We start from the raw sequence: 15,211 nt of genomic DNA on the forward strand, positions 1-15,211 counted from the left end.
TCTTCCGGCGCTGGACTCCTGCTCTGCCGAGAGTCCTCCTTTCCAGAAGCCAGACGCGTCGGTCTTTTTGACTGATTGGGAATTGTTTCATTGAATCGAACATACCCCTCCCCAACTTCCATCCCAATTTGCTCTCCTTGGGACGAACTCAAGGTGCAATTGGCGCAGTATGTCCGTCCTCCGCACCAGCCGGACTGCCAGCGTGCAGGTCCGTGGCTTCGCAACTTCACCAAATCTTCGAGTCGGACCCGAGTCCCCTCATTTCATCGATGTCCCCCGAATCGTTCAGGCTAGCAATCCCGCCAAGCCTCGCGTCCAGGGTACCCTCCCAGTTCCCCGCGAGCTCTTCCCGGCTCGTCGTACGGACAAGCCTCGCAAAGCATACCTCGATGCCGTGACACCACTTCCCTCGTCCGAGCGTACCGTCAACCCGAAAAGCAGCGACCCCGAGAAGCAGGCCTTCAAGCTGAAGATGGCGGTTTTGCGGCGCAAGAATCTGCGGGAAGGTCTGCAGACACTGTACAAGCGGAAGCAAGTAGCGGAGGAGACCATGTTCAACCGCAGTCTCGAGAACCAGAGGCGACGTGAACGCATCCTTCAACAACCGGAGCCGGAAGATGAGCGCTTGACTCGGCCATCCGTCGTTTCTGCAATGCAGCCTCAGCCACACACAATCCTGGCGGACCCTAACCGGGAACAGACTTTGGTTCTTTCGCGGGCGCGGATGGAGGCCAAGCAGGCCGAAAAAGATGCGGTGCGCCGCGATCACCTGCAGTCTCTATATATGAACGCCCGTACCTTCATCACTACCGAAGAGCAACTTGCCGCCGAGATCGACCGCGTGTTCCCCGAGGGCGAAAACGAGGCCTGGCGCAACGACCACCAGCACGGCGAGAATATCTGGAACTTGGGCATGCCGCCTACTGTTCAGTCCATCGTCAACGAGACTCGGAAGAGCGAGACTGCTCGCTGGGATGTCACTCAAGACCGGGTCAAGAAGCTGGGCGAGCAGATTACTGGAGGCAAGCTGTGATGTGACGTTGTTTGGTATTTGAGGAGATCATGTACAATATTTTTTGAGCCCCTGCATTTGTTTTCTTCGCATCTTACCCTACGTCGGATGGAATCTTCAACATAAACCTCTTTATGAGCTGTATAGTATATCAATCTCCTGGAACACTTGTCTCGAGAGGCGGACGAGCACTTGGTGCCGATCAGGCGATGCTTAGCGTTGCTTAGCGCAGCTCAACGCGGCTGCAATAGACCCCATATACGCAGGGCAAGGGTTCCTCGCCTGCTTCAAACAAGTATTTCGTCCGTTCATCTTCTTACTGTACAGTCCTTTTCAATCCCCTTCTCGTTCTAACAATGTGGTCCGAAGCGAAGAGACTCGAACGGTACTAGAAGGATGTCCAGAGCATCAATGACGATGCTCAACGACTCCTTCAAACTTACAGTAGCCTGGCACCCGAAGAAGTCCTCCCACGTGGTTTGTCCTTGGTAAAAACCTCTTGCTCTTCTTGCTCACCTGTTTGATTGTTCCGGACTGGGTTTCTGTACCAGCGAGATGAGGCATTCGATATCTACCACTATGCTTGCATCGGTCTGATGAGGTTTCTCTCGTTCAACCTGTCCCATATGCCTTTCTGGCCTCGGAGTTTGGAACGACTTCGCGCCGACCCTTCCTACGGTTTCCTCGAGGCTGGATGCTGTTTTAGACAGGAAATCCGGTCTTAGCCGACCAAGATATCGCGGGCGAACAACTCTTTGGGTGTGATCTAGAGCAAGTCTTCATTGATCTCGGCTACCGTCTCTTTCGAGACACGGATCGCTTGAAGGCAAGCTTCGCCGTCGGTGACCTTAATGCCGATGAAGCCACATTTAATGATGGTGAACCCTTCCAGAAGCTACATGGCAAGATCGATATCGTCTTCGCGAGCTCTTTATTACACATGTGGGATTGGGACACCCAGTTCAAGGTTGCAACGCGGCTAGTCAAGATCTGTCGTCCAAAGTCGGGTGTCATGATCACTGGTCGGCAGATGAGAAGTACTAAAGGCGATCATTATACCATGACAGGTATGAAGGACAATGCGGTGCACTACCGGCACGACCCGGAAACAATGGAACGTTTCTGGGCTGCTGTTGGAGAGGCTACACAATCGTGCTGGAAGGTCGAGGCCGGTCTCTACTGGAATGAAGAGATTGATCAGACCAAGGACATGCCTTGGGCGGATGAGAAGATGCGAATGATGTGGTGGTGCGCCACACGAGAGTAGTATTGATGTTGGATGATCAAGTATTGTCTATAAGAAATATTGAGATGTGGAGATTGGGTGTCTATCTAGCCTTAGCTACTATACATCGCCTAATTCGTCAACCCGCCCTATTTCGGCGCCATGACGACAATAGAGGTGTAGGTAGATGCAGTGTAGGTATGGATTTGCTCAACCCGCAAGCCTGCAGATCCGGCCAGTGAATGCCACTGATGGACTGTCCGTTCCTTTCCTCCAAGTCCAATCATCATGGAAATATCAGCCATCGTCGCCTGCCAAACGGCTCCAGTATCCGGCAAGACAACGTCATCAATGAGAATGCGGGAGTCTGCATCCATGGCATCGAGGGTGTTTTGGAGAATCTTTGTGCACTCTTTATCGGGCCAATCGTGCAGGATACGTCGAAGATAATAAAATTTGGCACCTAATCAAGGTAAAAATAGTCAAAATCTACCCACGATCGTAGTAGAAAAGCAAATCAGAGCGACTGACCAGTAACGGGCTGCCTCTTGAAGAAGTCATAAGCTTCAGCCTTCACACCCTCAATCAAGGGCAGCTTATTGATAGCCTCTGGAAGATCCTGAAGGACAAGACGTCCTAGAAGGTTCGGGTATTTCTTGCCAAGCTGAATGCACTGATGTCCGTGGCCACCTCCTACATCCACAAAGAAGGGCTTCTCGGAAGGCCGAGGAGAGATAGAGGGGACTGCTTTGGCCGCCAAATCCAAGTGGTCGAATCCGACAGTCCACTCCGCACCCTCAAGTACAGTCATGACCTTTTGCAAAGACTCGAAATGCTTTGGGTGCTGAACAAACCATTCAAAGGAACTGAGCGTAGTATTGTGAGCCTTTTGGAAGGGGGTATTGGTAGTGCTATCAATGTCTTGATAGTTGTTTTCTTTGAAAAATTCAGGCATTGCGCTGACAATGGGTCCATGGAAATCAAATCTATAGCCCAAGATTTAGTATCACTCTCATCAAAAATTGATCTTTCGTAAGACCGGGAATATTTACCCGTGGTACACCATGGCCTCTCCCTTTTCATCAGCAAGGATGTGAGTATTTTTGTTTGCCTGATATTCATTGAGACCGGTTTCCTTGATCATGCTGTTCGAAGCGAGATACCGGAGCAGTCTCTCTTTGAGAGCGAGGCAGGGTTAGTTCAATGACCTCCTATACTGAGGTAGCTGATAGAGCTCTCACCTAGCAATAATGGAGATGCTTGAGTAGTCTTGGCCAGCTGGGAGACAGTCACGGATCCATTCTGGCTAGCGATTATGCGGAACAGCTTCAAGTCAGCCCCAAGGCGAATAATCCCAAGGAGGAGTTGCTAAGCAAATTAGTCAACAGCCAACACAAAAGTGGACACCAGAGCAACTAACCGAGTTTGCTAGATTGTACATGAGATCCTTGGGACTTTGCATCTCCATTTGAACATCATGCAGAGCTCTTTGAATTTCCAGACGACCGACCTCGTCAGAGGTCTTGGCCAAAGCGTGGATTTGATCGATGATGACGTCCATTTTGAGTCGAGATGATGATCGGTAGAGTTTGAGGTTTCAAGCTGAATCTGTATCTTGTACGATAGAAGATGTTGTTTCGCTTCTGCACAAAGCCTTACTTTTATATTACACACATGGCCCCCATATTTCAGTCTTCCAATTGATACTCCGGGCGGATGCCGCGGAAGTTCCGCGGAGAAAGGCGCCCCCTCATTGGTTGACCGCAGACCTCCAGTTCATCGCGCAGCCTCGTTCAGATAATACTTTTCGAATACTGTAAAGTCTATGAATATACAGGATTCATCATGGGACGGGTTGAGAAGAATCGCACAGGGTCATCGCGCTCACGCCCGGTTTCTTGCCTGTTCTGTCGATCACGGAAGCTGAGATGCAGTCGACAGTTTCCCTGCGTCAATTGCTCGAGTCGTGGACTCCCATGCCAATTGGAGTCCTCGTCAGTTTTGTCGACTAGCAGCGCCGATGAGAGTTCCGATCAACCCACGGGGAACTTTCAACAGGATGTGCTAGCCCGGTTGCGCAAGTTGGAGGAGATTGTGATGACCCAACGGGAGCCTACGCGGTCGCCATCCGATCAGAGTGGTTCCCGACCAGGACCACCTCCTTCTCGTCGCAAACGCGATATTTCAACATCTTTCACTGAGAATCCCTCTACCGTTGATGTGGAATGGCTAGAGTCGCAGATAACACACCCAGGCCCAGCAGCAGGGCTATGCATTGCTGAATACGGTAAACAGTTTCCCACTCGGATCAGCCCTATTGCATTATTTCAACCCATGCTGACTTGATTTACCAGAGTTCAAAACATGTTCCATAAAAGAAGCATCCATACCCACACCTGTGGTAGATGGACATGAGGTGAATTCGACCAAAATCGTTTGGCTTCCGCTTCACGAAGAGTCAAAACAAATAGTCAATAAATACCTCACGGATATCACATTCCTCCATCATGTCGTACATGGTCCCTCAGTCCGGGCACTTGTGGATGAGCTCTATGAGAATCTCGCCACAAAAAGCGCTGTCAAACTGGGCCAAGTGTCTTTGCTCCTAGCAATTTTGGCTAACACGGCCTTCTTTTGGACCGAACGAGACATGCACAACGATTTAACGGTATTCCTCTCGGTAAGGAGCGCTAATGACCAATCGAAGAAATGGATGGCAGCTTCCTTTGAAGTTCTGGAATATTCTCGTTTTACATGCTCGGAGTCCATCGAGGATATTCAAGCTCTTATTATTGTTGCTTTTGTGGTGTGCAATATCGTTGGCATCACCTCTCAAGCTCGGTATCTCTTCTCAACGGCCGTGTCAATCGCATGGCAGCTGTCATTACATCGGATTGATCACAAGCACAATGCTGAGCTCAGTGTTCCTCATCCAAACTCAGTTCAAGCAGAAATTGGAAGAAGGGTGTGGTGGTATCTTGTTGCAACCGACTGGTATGCCTTTCGACTGAACTATACATGGGTAAAACTAACTTGGAGTTCAAGGCAGATGTCTCAGTTTGGTGGCTCGCAGAAAGGCATTTATATGATCAATCCTCGTCACATGGCAACTAAGAAACCATCCAATGCAAACGACGAAGATCTTTTTGATGGGATGATCAATATTGACAAGCCACTTGATCAACCGACGATCATGTCTTATTTCATCCAGCGGATCCGCCTTGGAGAGATTTGTCGAGAAATCAGTGATCAGTCTTGCTTATGGGAGACTGAACTCGGCAGTCCAGACTACACACAGGTCAAGGAGATTGATAGAAGGATATGTGAATTCAGTCAAGCATTACCGCCGTTCTTTCATTTGGATTATGACACGAGTGACACACCAGAGTCCGGTCCCTGCAGATCGCCTACCATAATCGTCCATCGATACGTCATTAATGCCATGCTACAAACGCAACGTTGCAGGTTGCATTTGCCGTACCTCTCTCGCGGACAAGAGAACTTATACTCTTATTCGAGAGATGCGTGCCTTGACGCGGCGCGAATGGTTATTCGCATGGAACTACAGTTATCCTCGGAAGATATCCCCTTTGTTATGACCAGACTTAAATTCTCTGGAAGTCTACTCTGTATATGCATGGCTATTATTGCATTGTTGATGGATTTCTGCCACAATAAGAGCCTCCAGCCGGATGAGGACCGGGAGCGACGAAACGAAATCAAAGATGCGCTAAGAATTCTCGAAGAGGGTAAAAGTCAGTCCTCATTCGCGGGCAAACTCCTCGACACCTTCAACTCCATCCTCCAACGCAACAAGGTTCCGTTACCTTCCGAAAAACGATCGTCCAGATCAAGAAATGCCAATGGGCTTAACCCCCCTGTTCCAGCTACAATCTCGGTGACACCTGGCACAGCCGACATGGAATCAATGCTCACTGAGCCTACGCTCCCTTCGTTGGATTTTTGGCAGACGTTTGATGCTAGCGTTGCTCCATCTACTCTTTTCGATTGGAACTCGCTGCTATCTGAGCTTGATGCTCCCTTTTTATCAATATAAAGATTGGAGGCCTTGGTCATGATATGACGATTGCAAAGACATCCCGAATGCATAACCGTTATTTCTTGGAACAATGTACTGGCCGCATAATGAAAAAAAACTGCTTTACCTTGAAGAAGAACAGGAGTGCGTATTATGCGTTGCGATCGTCATCCCATTGTCAGGTAATTGCTGAGATGTCGATTACTGGCAGAATCAAGTCAGTGGTAAGTCTCTTTGAATAACATGCCGTCAAGATGTCTCAACTTTCTGTCCGGCGGAGCCGAAAGGAGCTGGTATGCGTATAATTTACCCATGGATTGTCCCCGCAGATAGTGGTGTACCTGGACCTCGGGACGATGCGGATGAACTGGATTCACCAGTTTCCCGCTCATTTCCTTGATCAGGTTGAGCGGCTTGTTTCGTCACCGATGGGTCTCTCGGTACAAGAACTTGCCGGACACCATGGGAATTCTACTATAAAGGCATGGAATGCAGTATTATTGTTTCTATAGACCGCGTCGATCGTCAGTCTGACACAAGAGTAAGGCTGCGAATATCCAGATTGAGTCTCCTTACCGAGACCCCTACCACCCTCTAGACTGTAGAAGATCTGCTCAAAATCTTTAATTTAATTATTGTGTATACAACTTAGCCAAACTGATCTCAAGCGCGCCGTCCGCCTTTGAGTACGTAGAAAAATGGAGCGACTGGATATACCACCAGCAGCATGGCCTCCATGGTTAATTCAAGGGCTGGTGCAAAAAATATACTTCGGGATTGACACGACTCGAATCTATTAGGATGTCTTTGGGTTTGTATTTGAAAATAGCGGTAGCTGATGACACAACTGCTTGACTTTTGATCACGAATGGGGGAGGCTGTACGTCTTTCTCAGCCTACTCGGCCGTTTGTAGGGAGGTTGTCCATAATGATGTCAAGGAAAATCAAGCTTTAGGTAGCCGCTGGCCACGGTCGCAGAGAAGGGGGATTATTGTGAAATTTTGAGCTATTTACATTTCGTTTGAGATAAATTTCGAGTTGTTGTGTGTACTAGATCAACACTTTGAGAATCATCGAGCATCGAGTGGTGGGGTGTTCTTCGGAGAAGAATTCCTCATGTCTATGCATATCTCTCCTCATTGGAAAGCCAAGTTAATGTGAACCTTCTCTCTGTACTATTTTACCGTCTCCAGGAATTATACGGGGATCAATGAGATTGGAATAAAGTGAATACCAACCATGGAAAGGGATTCCCGCCATCCGCTCGGTCCGAGCATTAGAAGAACCCCGTCGCATCAATCAGGGGAAATCTGCTAGCATTCGTGTAATTTGCAAGTCAATCCAATTTTATTTTTATGGAGGAATCACCATTAGATTTCTGAAGAAGAGGATAAGAGTACATTCGTAGAAAGTTGACACCAATTTTCATGGTAAGCCCTCATGATCTACCGGATTCGGAAAGAGCCATCGGCAGTGATCAGTTTTGACGTTGCCCACTCTCGCCAGGACTCAGGTAGAAAATGGAACTATCTCCACATCCTGATCTGGAGTATATCAGATGACGTCTAATCTCTGATTGCTGCGGAGGAACAGTCCGGCTGGGTCGAGGTTCCGCATGTTTGCTCGCCGTGGTCCCTCCACAGGAACAATGACATAGCTCACCCGTGACAAACCACCAGCTCAATCACCTTTACCTGCTATATTATTCACCAATATCTCGGAGATATAACCCGAATCCTTCGCGGGCGTGCCAATCCTCTGCTCGATTGGTCAAGTACCCTGCCTGCTCACTAATGATGCGATCCCCAACTCACCAGTCTACTGCCAATTATAAGAAGACCCAAATTTCCCAGAGCAACGATGAAATATCTAGTCGCAAATTATTGTCGGCACGCAGAATCGACGTGCAGGGATATTCAGATCAATATAAGATCAACGGTCTCTAAAGAGGCATCTCGTTCCCTAACCCAGTGGCCCTCTCTCTATACGCTTCTGGAATCATGAAATGTTTCTTTTTTCTAGCAGCCTTTGCTGCGAGCGCTAATGGCCTTGCTCTCTTTGGAAGGGCTGAACAGGCCTGCTGCTTCCATCTCAACGTCACCGGAGAAGTTACTGGCCCCCTTGGCCAACTGACCGATGGCCAGAGTCGGGTTGGCGACCACAGCCTCAATCAATCTACGTTCTGTATCAACTCTACCGGTGTCATTACCGACAGCACCGGCAAGGGTTGTATCATTACCCGTGAGTATAGTCCCTAGATTCTTGAATAACATTAAAAACTAATAGAATCCCACCCACAGCGGAGACTACTCAGTTCCAGTGTGATGAGGGTAAAGCTGGTACTCCGGGCTTCTCCATCTCGTCATCTGGTCAATTGCAATTCCATGGCAGCGACTACTTCATTGCCTGTGAGACTGGCCAAAACGGTGGCAAGAACATCTATACCACCAACAGCACTTCCGTCACTCGTTGCAAGGCCGTCTATCTAAATGCGGACTCTTGCATTAATGCGGGCAGTGTTCCTGTCGTTAGCATTCCCCCGGCTCCTGGTTCCAATGTGACTGGTCCTGGAGGTGCTGCCGCATCTGGGGTACCTGGAGCACCTGGAGCACCTGGAGCCTCGGCCGCAGTTTGTCCTCCCGTCACCATCATCTCCACGGTTACGGTATCCAACTGTGTATGCTCTGCTACGGCCGCACCTGGTGCTCCTGGTGCTCCGGCAGCACCAGGTCAAGCTTCCAGTGCCTCGAGCCCTGCAGCCTCCGGTGCTAGCTCGCAAACATCTGCTGCTCCCGCTGGTAGCGCTACTGCAGCGGTACCAATTGCCTCGGCTCCTGGTCACTCTTCTGTTTCTTCAGCAAGTACTACGGCTCCCACTGGCGGTGCTGCATCGGCATCCAGTGCTACTGCTAGTGCCACGGCCAGTGCTCATACCTCTGTTGTTCCCGTCGTTCCGGTGCCTGGACAGTCCTCTGCTACTTCTGCGAGCACTGCGTCTGCCTCCGAGACCTCTCATGCCAGCGGGGCTACTAGCACCCATCCTTCGACTCCGTGCCCCTCGTGTAGCAAGTCGGCTTCTGCCAGCGGGGGATCAGCCACGAGCTCTCCAAGCCCTTGTCCCTCATGTAGCCACTCGGCTACTTCAGGTACTACGGGAGCCTCGACTCCGTGTCCCTCATGTCAGTCAGCTGGTACCAGCACTGCTCATGCCACGACCCCTTGTCCATCGTGCCCTCAATCTGCTGTCACGAGTAGCAGTCTCACATTCAGTGTGACTTCTTTCGCCAACAGCACTCATATATCGAGTGTCCCAGCCACATCTCCGGCAACGACTCCTTCGACCAGTATCCACCCCGTGAACTCGACTTCGACCAGTGCTACTTCCACCTCGACGTCGACCAGCTGCCCCACCAATCTCTCTGGAGAGTTCCAATTTCCGCATCTCATTGTTCGAATCGATTCTGCCAAGCCGGATACCCCCCACGGTACTGGCTTGAACGGAACAGTCAACGCCACCGTTGCGACTACCTTCAACTTTGATATTCCTCAGTCGTACTCGGGCAAGACCTGTAGCTTGATCTTCTTGTTCCCCAGGAAGGAAGAACTCCAGACTACTTCGTTTAGCTTCAGCGGTGACGGCAAGGTTGCCTTTGGCAAGCTTTCGCAAACCATCACCAGTTCGACGACTGAAAACAACGTTCCTTCCGTGTCGCAGGGCTTGGGCACTATTACCATCTCCCCCGGCAATTCATTTTTGCTGTCCACCTTCTCGTGCCCGGCCGGACAGGCAGTGTCATTCGAGATGAAGAATGCAGGAACTACCAACTTTGAGTTCTTCGAAGACTGGAACCCATCTCCGTATGTCCAACTCCTCAGGCCCCCCAAGGAGAAGTATACCTCCGGAGTATATCGGCTAACATGATTTTTAGTCTGGGTCTATTCATCACCGCTTGCTAATTCGAGGCCATGCTCTGAGACAATCTATGAGATTATGACCGGTTGGAGTAATTGTTTTGACTGTTGTGGCTGATGCTTCAGGGTAAAACTGGAGTGCATGTCTTCCTTTGTTTAGTTTGGTGCAGTTTCTGAAAAAAAGTTAATGCCCGAGCAGGCGCTGCTCGGTTGGTAATTTGAACATAGTCAATGATGATCGACTAGTTCTCCAAACACTGCTTATTGCATACGCGGTATTGATGTCTTTTTTTGCGGTGAGATACAGAGTAGTGCGGAATACCTACCCTGCATGAATCCTGCGGTGGATCAATCATGCTGCCTAATCAGATGTGGATCTGTGCAAGGTCAAAGTTTGTCGAGTTGTCAACCGTGGCGGCGGCAAATGAGATATGTCAGATTGCACACGTTTCTCGGGCTGATCGACTACAAACCCAATTGTAGCTCAACTGCGCCTCGAAGGGTGTCGCGCCAGCATTTTCTACTTCAGGAGAATAGCGGATCAGCGTAGGGATGGTCTCCGGCAAAAGAAAAGGTTCACAGCCGAGAGATCAAGCCTTTTTCTTTTCTTATTTTGGCTTTCAGATTGGATCATGATTTATGAAAGTTTAGATTTGAGGGTTCAGGTGCTTTAGGTATGGATCTTGGCAGGGTCTTAGCTCTTAAGATAGACTATAGAGTATAAATCATCCGGAGTTAGATAAATCCGAATAAAAAGAGCAGATTGTTTCGGAGAAAGAATTTGCAAAGCGGCTTGGAAGGCACGTGGTGGCGTAGCGTGTCCAAAGTTAGACTTGAAGGGAGACTATTATGTACAATTGATAATCTACTCATCTGCCGTATGTTCCTCTCGGATGCATAGATTGGCCAGGGTAGTGTAGTTTGAAACGGAGTGGGTTTAAGGTCTAGTAGAAACAGGCCTAGACTAGGAACATGAATCAGGAACGCGTGCTGTTATGTTAAGTGAGCTATCGGTCTCGACTCTTTTGTAGTGTACTGCTCCACTACAAAGTACTCAAAGTCGACTCCAGTGACATTCCCAACCACGCTGGTTCGTCACCGCAGGGCTAAAAGAAAGTCAAAGCAGGGTCCAGGGGCACTATAAACGCCAAGCAACGCGCCTTTGCGCCCAGCGCCAATCGGCACGCCTAAGGCACGCGACCAGATTCGATCTTCACCGTTTTGAAGCTGCCTAATTTTTGGCTGCTGCTGGCAGAGTACTTTTACTTTTTTAAATCCTCTGTTGGATATTATTATTTTCTTCCCTTCAAGTCATCCACACCGGGGTAATTATGGAGATTCCGGCCAAATTGCCGTTCTCCAAACGGCGGCTCCGACCGAGAGTCGTCATTTCGTGCGTGCTGCTCCTTTGCTCTTCTTCCCCGCTCCGTCTCCGAACTGACCTTGCTTCTCTGTAGCTACATCTTCGACTATGTGATCATCATGTATGTACCCTACCGCCTATCCCTCCCATCTCCCTAACTCAACATGACAATGGTAATTGGACTGACCGCTACTCTTCGATCGAACTAGCGCGTGCGTCATCGGCTTCTGGATTCTCGACTCCATCGAACCCTACCACCAACACTTCTCCCTCCAAAACATCTCCCTCCAATATCCCTACGCTGTACATGAACGAATCCCCATCTACTACGCCCTCTGTATCTCCGGCGCTTTCCCCCTCGTGCTCATCATCATCTACACACTCTTCATCGATGGGCTGTTCTCACACCACAAGCCCCAGGACCCACTGTCGGGGAAGCGTAAGCTACGCGGGCCGTGGCGATGGAAGGATCGTCTGTGGGAGATGAACTGTGGTATACTGGGACTTTTGCTGTCGCAAGGATTGGCCTTTGTTATTACTCAGGTACTGAAGAATGCCTGTGGTAAACCCCGGCCGGACTTGATCGATCGGTGTCAGCCGCTCAGTGGGAGTCATGACCTGCCGGTGTACGGCTTGTCCAATTCGACGATCTGTACTGGAGATCCGAAGATTATCAAAGACGGGTTCCGTTCATGGCCATCAGGTAGGTTGTTCCTCAAATTCCAATTTGGTCAGCAATGAGTTGCTAATCGATCATCCTCCTATAGGTCACAGTAGTTGTGAGTCTTACCATCAGCCCTACTCCGTTATCCTGCGCTCGCGATCTTAAGAATTTCGATATACTAACTAATCTGGCGATGATAGCCTCCTTCGCAGGACTATTCTATACTTCCTTGTGGCTGGGGGGAAAGCTTCACATCATGGACAACCGCGGCGAGGCCTGGAAGAGCCTTTTGGTCATGGTACCCATCCTTGCGGCAACCCTTGTTGCAGTGTCTCGGATCATGGATGCCCGCCATCACCCTTTCGACGTCATTACTGGCTCTCTTCTGGGAGTTGTGTGCGCCATTGTCTCTTACCGCCAATACTTCCCTCCGATCACCGAGGCCTGGCGCAAGGGTCGAGCCTATCCCATCCGTACCTGGGGTACTGAGCCACCCCGCCCAGTGAATACTCAATTGACCGCGTTCAATAATGATAGTACCTCTGCTCTTCGCAACCCCGAGCAAGACCGTCTTAATCCACCAACTGGACCCGAACGCTCAGTATCGCCCTCGGGTCGACCATCTCCCCCTGGCGCTTCGGGATATGCAGTCCCGAGTAACCCGTTCACCTCTCAGGTGTATCCCCGTCGCCGACATGACCAGGACCCTGACGGCAACTGGTCATCTAGTGAGGACGATGTTGGAAATGGGTATGAGATGCAGCATGGCTATGCAATAACGCAAACCCCTGTTGCGGCTCGGGGATACTCACCACCATTCGAGACCAATACTGCGTATCAGTCACAGACCCATGCAGGTGCAATGCACCCTAATCCAGAGACTGCTGGTGATCATTCCAGTCGAGGGCGACAATTGACCGATACACCGCTGCGCGACGTTTAGGTCTAAACTATATCCTATGATGATCTGTTTCTGACACGGAATTGCATTGCATCACAAGCGAGCATGTGTGACTTGATTTCCGGGTGTAATTGCATGAGACTTGATGAGTGTTAGCAGTGTTTTACTTTTCTATGTTTCTTCATGTACGAAAATTCAGGATGTGGCATTCGAGGCTGGAACTGGTTTCTTCCCTATGCCTTCGACTTTTGTGATATGATACGTGAATATTTTATTAAAATTGACTTCAAGCCTCTATTTTCCTGCTGTATGTCATTTTCTAATCTCTACAGTTGTCCAATGTTTAGTACTTCATAGATAATCCCCTATTGGCTCTGCCGGGAGACTTCCCCCACTCAACCACGGGCCGGGTTGCCCTTCCAACTAAAACAACCTCCGGCAGGACTAAGCGGATCAACAGTCAATCAGATGCAGAACATTAATTAAATCTGACGAAAGGGCTGCCACTAACCCTATTATGATCACCCACGTCTCACAGCTGCGTGCCATAGTGACAATGTCAAGGAGCTGGACCCCGTCTCAATTGAGTGTTGCCCCAGCCACCTCAGACGTGCACCGTGACTCGCCCAGCCTCCCCTCCCCCCACCCGCTGTCAGCGCAAGATGACGGCACCGAGATCTTTTTTCTATGCTCCTCGCCCCTCTCTCTTTCTTTTTCAGTTCATCTTCTCTCATCTCTTGCAGTAAAGCTGCACAGGTTGTGATTGCAATACACTCACTCACCTTGCATCGTCCTTTGATATCCACGCGATGCGAGCGTAAACCTCAAGACAAGATCAACACTACCCACACATTGACTTCCCTTTGATTGCTATACTTTTGATCTACATACCTCTCCCCCGCCTCCCTTTTATCTGGCGCTGAACCCTTTTGGACCCTTTCGCAACGTCTTTACCTTTGTCGCATTCCTGAGATCAAGTCTCCTTTGAACTCTGTGTCCATCAGGCTACCGTCAAGATGATTGGAAGTATCTTTTTCATCTTCAACCGGTTGGTTGAGATTACCTTTCTCATTCCGATCATCGGTATCATGGTAAGGCGATCTCCTTTCTTGCGCGCATGGAAAATGTGCATCACCCATCCATCATACTAACTCATTCCTTGTTGCACAGGCTTACTTCGTCGATGGTTACCTAAAAGCCAACATGCTCACGCCGCCATACATCTTGGTCCTCTTCATCGTCAGCGTGATTGCCGTCTTCTGGTGCATCGATACCTTGATCCGCTTCTCCGCAACCAAGCGCTCCTCGTTCTTCGTCTCCTTCCTTGACATGTGCTTCTTCGGCGCTTTCATCGCAGGAGTCTACCAGCTGCGCTTCATTGCAAACGCTGATTGCGCACACTGGGATGGCGGTTCCGTCTGGGTTTCCCTCGGTCCCTTTGGCGAGTACGGCTCGCAGGTGAACAACCCACTGGCGCTGCACGTCAACAAGACTTGCGCGATGCTGAAGACTAGCTTTGCGCTGGGAATCATGGAAGTAGTCTTCTTTATCTGGACTGCATTCCTGGCACTGTTCATCCACAGCAAGAACCGTGAGGTTATTGTTAAGGAGACCACCGTTCGTCGGCGCAGCCATAGCAGTCGTCGTGGTCACTCTTCGTCGCACCACCGCCACCGCAGCTCCAGCCGGAGACCTAGCTATGTGGTCTAGGCTGTGAAGAAACCTGTACAGGATTGATGTTGATGCGAGAATTTCTTTCTGTCTTTTCATGATTTACGATGTGATTTGAATGCACTAATGAGGCTATGCAATGGAATGAGGGGGATGGACTTGGACATACAAAACTTGGTTTTTTGAATGATGCCCGTTGCAAGATGTATCTTATGCTTTGGCTTTTTTTTCATTGGAGAATCTTGATAGCCTGTAGCGTTTAGCTAGTTTACCTTTTACCCCTTTACAATATCAGATCATTTGGAAAGATAATGGTATATTCAGTGTTCCAAATTGTCAGCAACAATTATCTAAAAGAAACCAGCATGATCTGGAGAGAATAAGTCAGGATATTCGAATCCTTCAACAACCCTACATCAATCAT

At 49.5% G+C, this 15,211-nt stretch overlaps 7 protein-coding genes across 7 annotated transcripts; 6 read left to right on the top strand and 1 right to left on the bottom strand.

Moving 5' to 3' along the window:
- Positions 1–169: 169 nt before the first annotated feature.
- On the top strand, positions 170–1,033 carry N7496_000751 (uncharacterized protein; the record flags this gene model as incomplete). Its single annotated transcript, XM_056693682.1, has 1 exon — positions 170–1,033. One exon carries the CDS (start codon positions 170–172, stop codon positions 1,031–1,033), a length of 864 nt encoding a protein of 287 aa, XP_056560411.1.
- A 375-nt stretch (positions 1,034–1,408) lies between these two features.
- Positions 1,409–2,279, top strand: N7496_000752 (class I SAM-dependent methyltransferase; the record flags this gene model as incomplete). Its single annotated transcript, XM_056693683.1, has 3 exons — positions 1,409–1,489; positions 1,564–1,711; positions 1,738–2,279. 3 exons carry the CDS (start codon positions 1,409–1,411, stop codon positions 2,277–2,279), a joined length of 771 nt encoding a protein of 256 aa, XP_056560412.1.
- Positions 2,280–2,386: 107 nt separating this feature from the next.
- On the bottom strand, positions 2,387–3,798 carry N7496_000753 (S-adenosyl-L-methionine-dependent methyltransferase; the record flags this gene model as incomplete). The annotated part of the gene is made up of 5 exons (XM_056693684.1): positions 2,387–2,700; positions 2,769–3,223; positions 3,290–3,413; positions 3,479–3,605; positions 3,658–3,798. The coding sequence occupies 5 exons, from the start codon at positions 3,796–3,798 to the stop codon at positions 2,387–2,389; spliced, it is 1,161 nt and encodes a 386-aa protein (XP_056560413.1).
- Positions 3,799–4,082: 284 nt separating this feature from the next.
- Positions 4,083–6,294, top strand: N7496_000754 (uncharacterized protein; the record flags this gene model as incomplete). Its single annotated transcript, XM_056693685.1, has 2 exons — positions 4,083–4,524; positions 4,592–6,294. 2 exons carry the CDS (start codon positions 4,083–4,085, stop codon positions 6,292–6,294), a joined length of 2,145 nt encoding a protein of 714 aa, XP_056560414.1.
- Positions 6,295–8,276: 1,982 nt separating this feature from the next.
- N7496_000755 (putative GPI anchored cell wall protein) lies at positions 8,277–10,198 on the top strand (the record flags this gene model as incomplete). Its single annotated transcript, XM_056693686.1, has 2 exons — positions 8,277–8,517; positions 8,577–10,198. The coding sequence occupies 2 exons, from the start codon at positions 8,277–8,279 to the stop codon at positions 10,196–10,198; spliced, it is 1,863 nt and encodes a 620-aa protein (XP_056560415.1).
- Positions 10,199–11,519: 1,321 nt separating this feature from the next.
- Positions 11,520–13,158, top strand: N7496_000756 (phosphatase PAP2 family protein; the record flags this gene model as incomplete). The annotated part of the gene is made up of 5 exons (XM_056693687.1): positions 11,520–11,581; positions 11,646–11,672; positions 11,761–12,254; positions 12,319–12,330; positions 12,416–13,158. The coding sequence occupies 5 exons, from the start codon at positions 11,520–11,522 to the stop codon at positions 13,156–13,158; spliced, it is 1,338 nt and encodes a 445-aa protein (XP_056560416.1).
- A 974-nt stretch (positions 13,159–14,132) lies between these two features.
- On the top strand, positions 14,133–14,826 carry N7496_000757 (uncharacterized protein; the record flags this gene model as incomplete). Its single annotated transcript, XM_056693688.1, has 2 exons — positions 14,133–14,207; positions 14,287–14,826. 2 exons carry the CDS (start codon positions 14,133–14,135, stop codon positions 14,824–14,826), a joined length of 615 nt encoding a protein of 204 aa, XP_056560417.1.
- Between the last annotated feature and the right edge of the window lie 385 nt (positions 14,827–15,211).

This window comes from Penicillium cataractarum (assembly GCF_028827025.1).
Source record: "Penicillium cataractarum strain IBT 29864 chromosome Unknown utg000001l, whole genome shotgun sequence".
Lineage (NCBI taxonomy): Eukaryota > Fungi > Ascomycota > Eurotiomycetes > Eurotiales > Aspergillaceae > Penicillium > Penicillium cataractarum.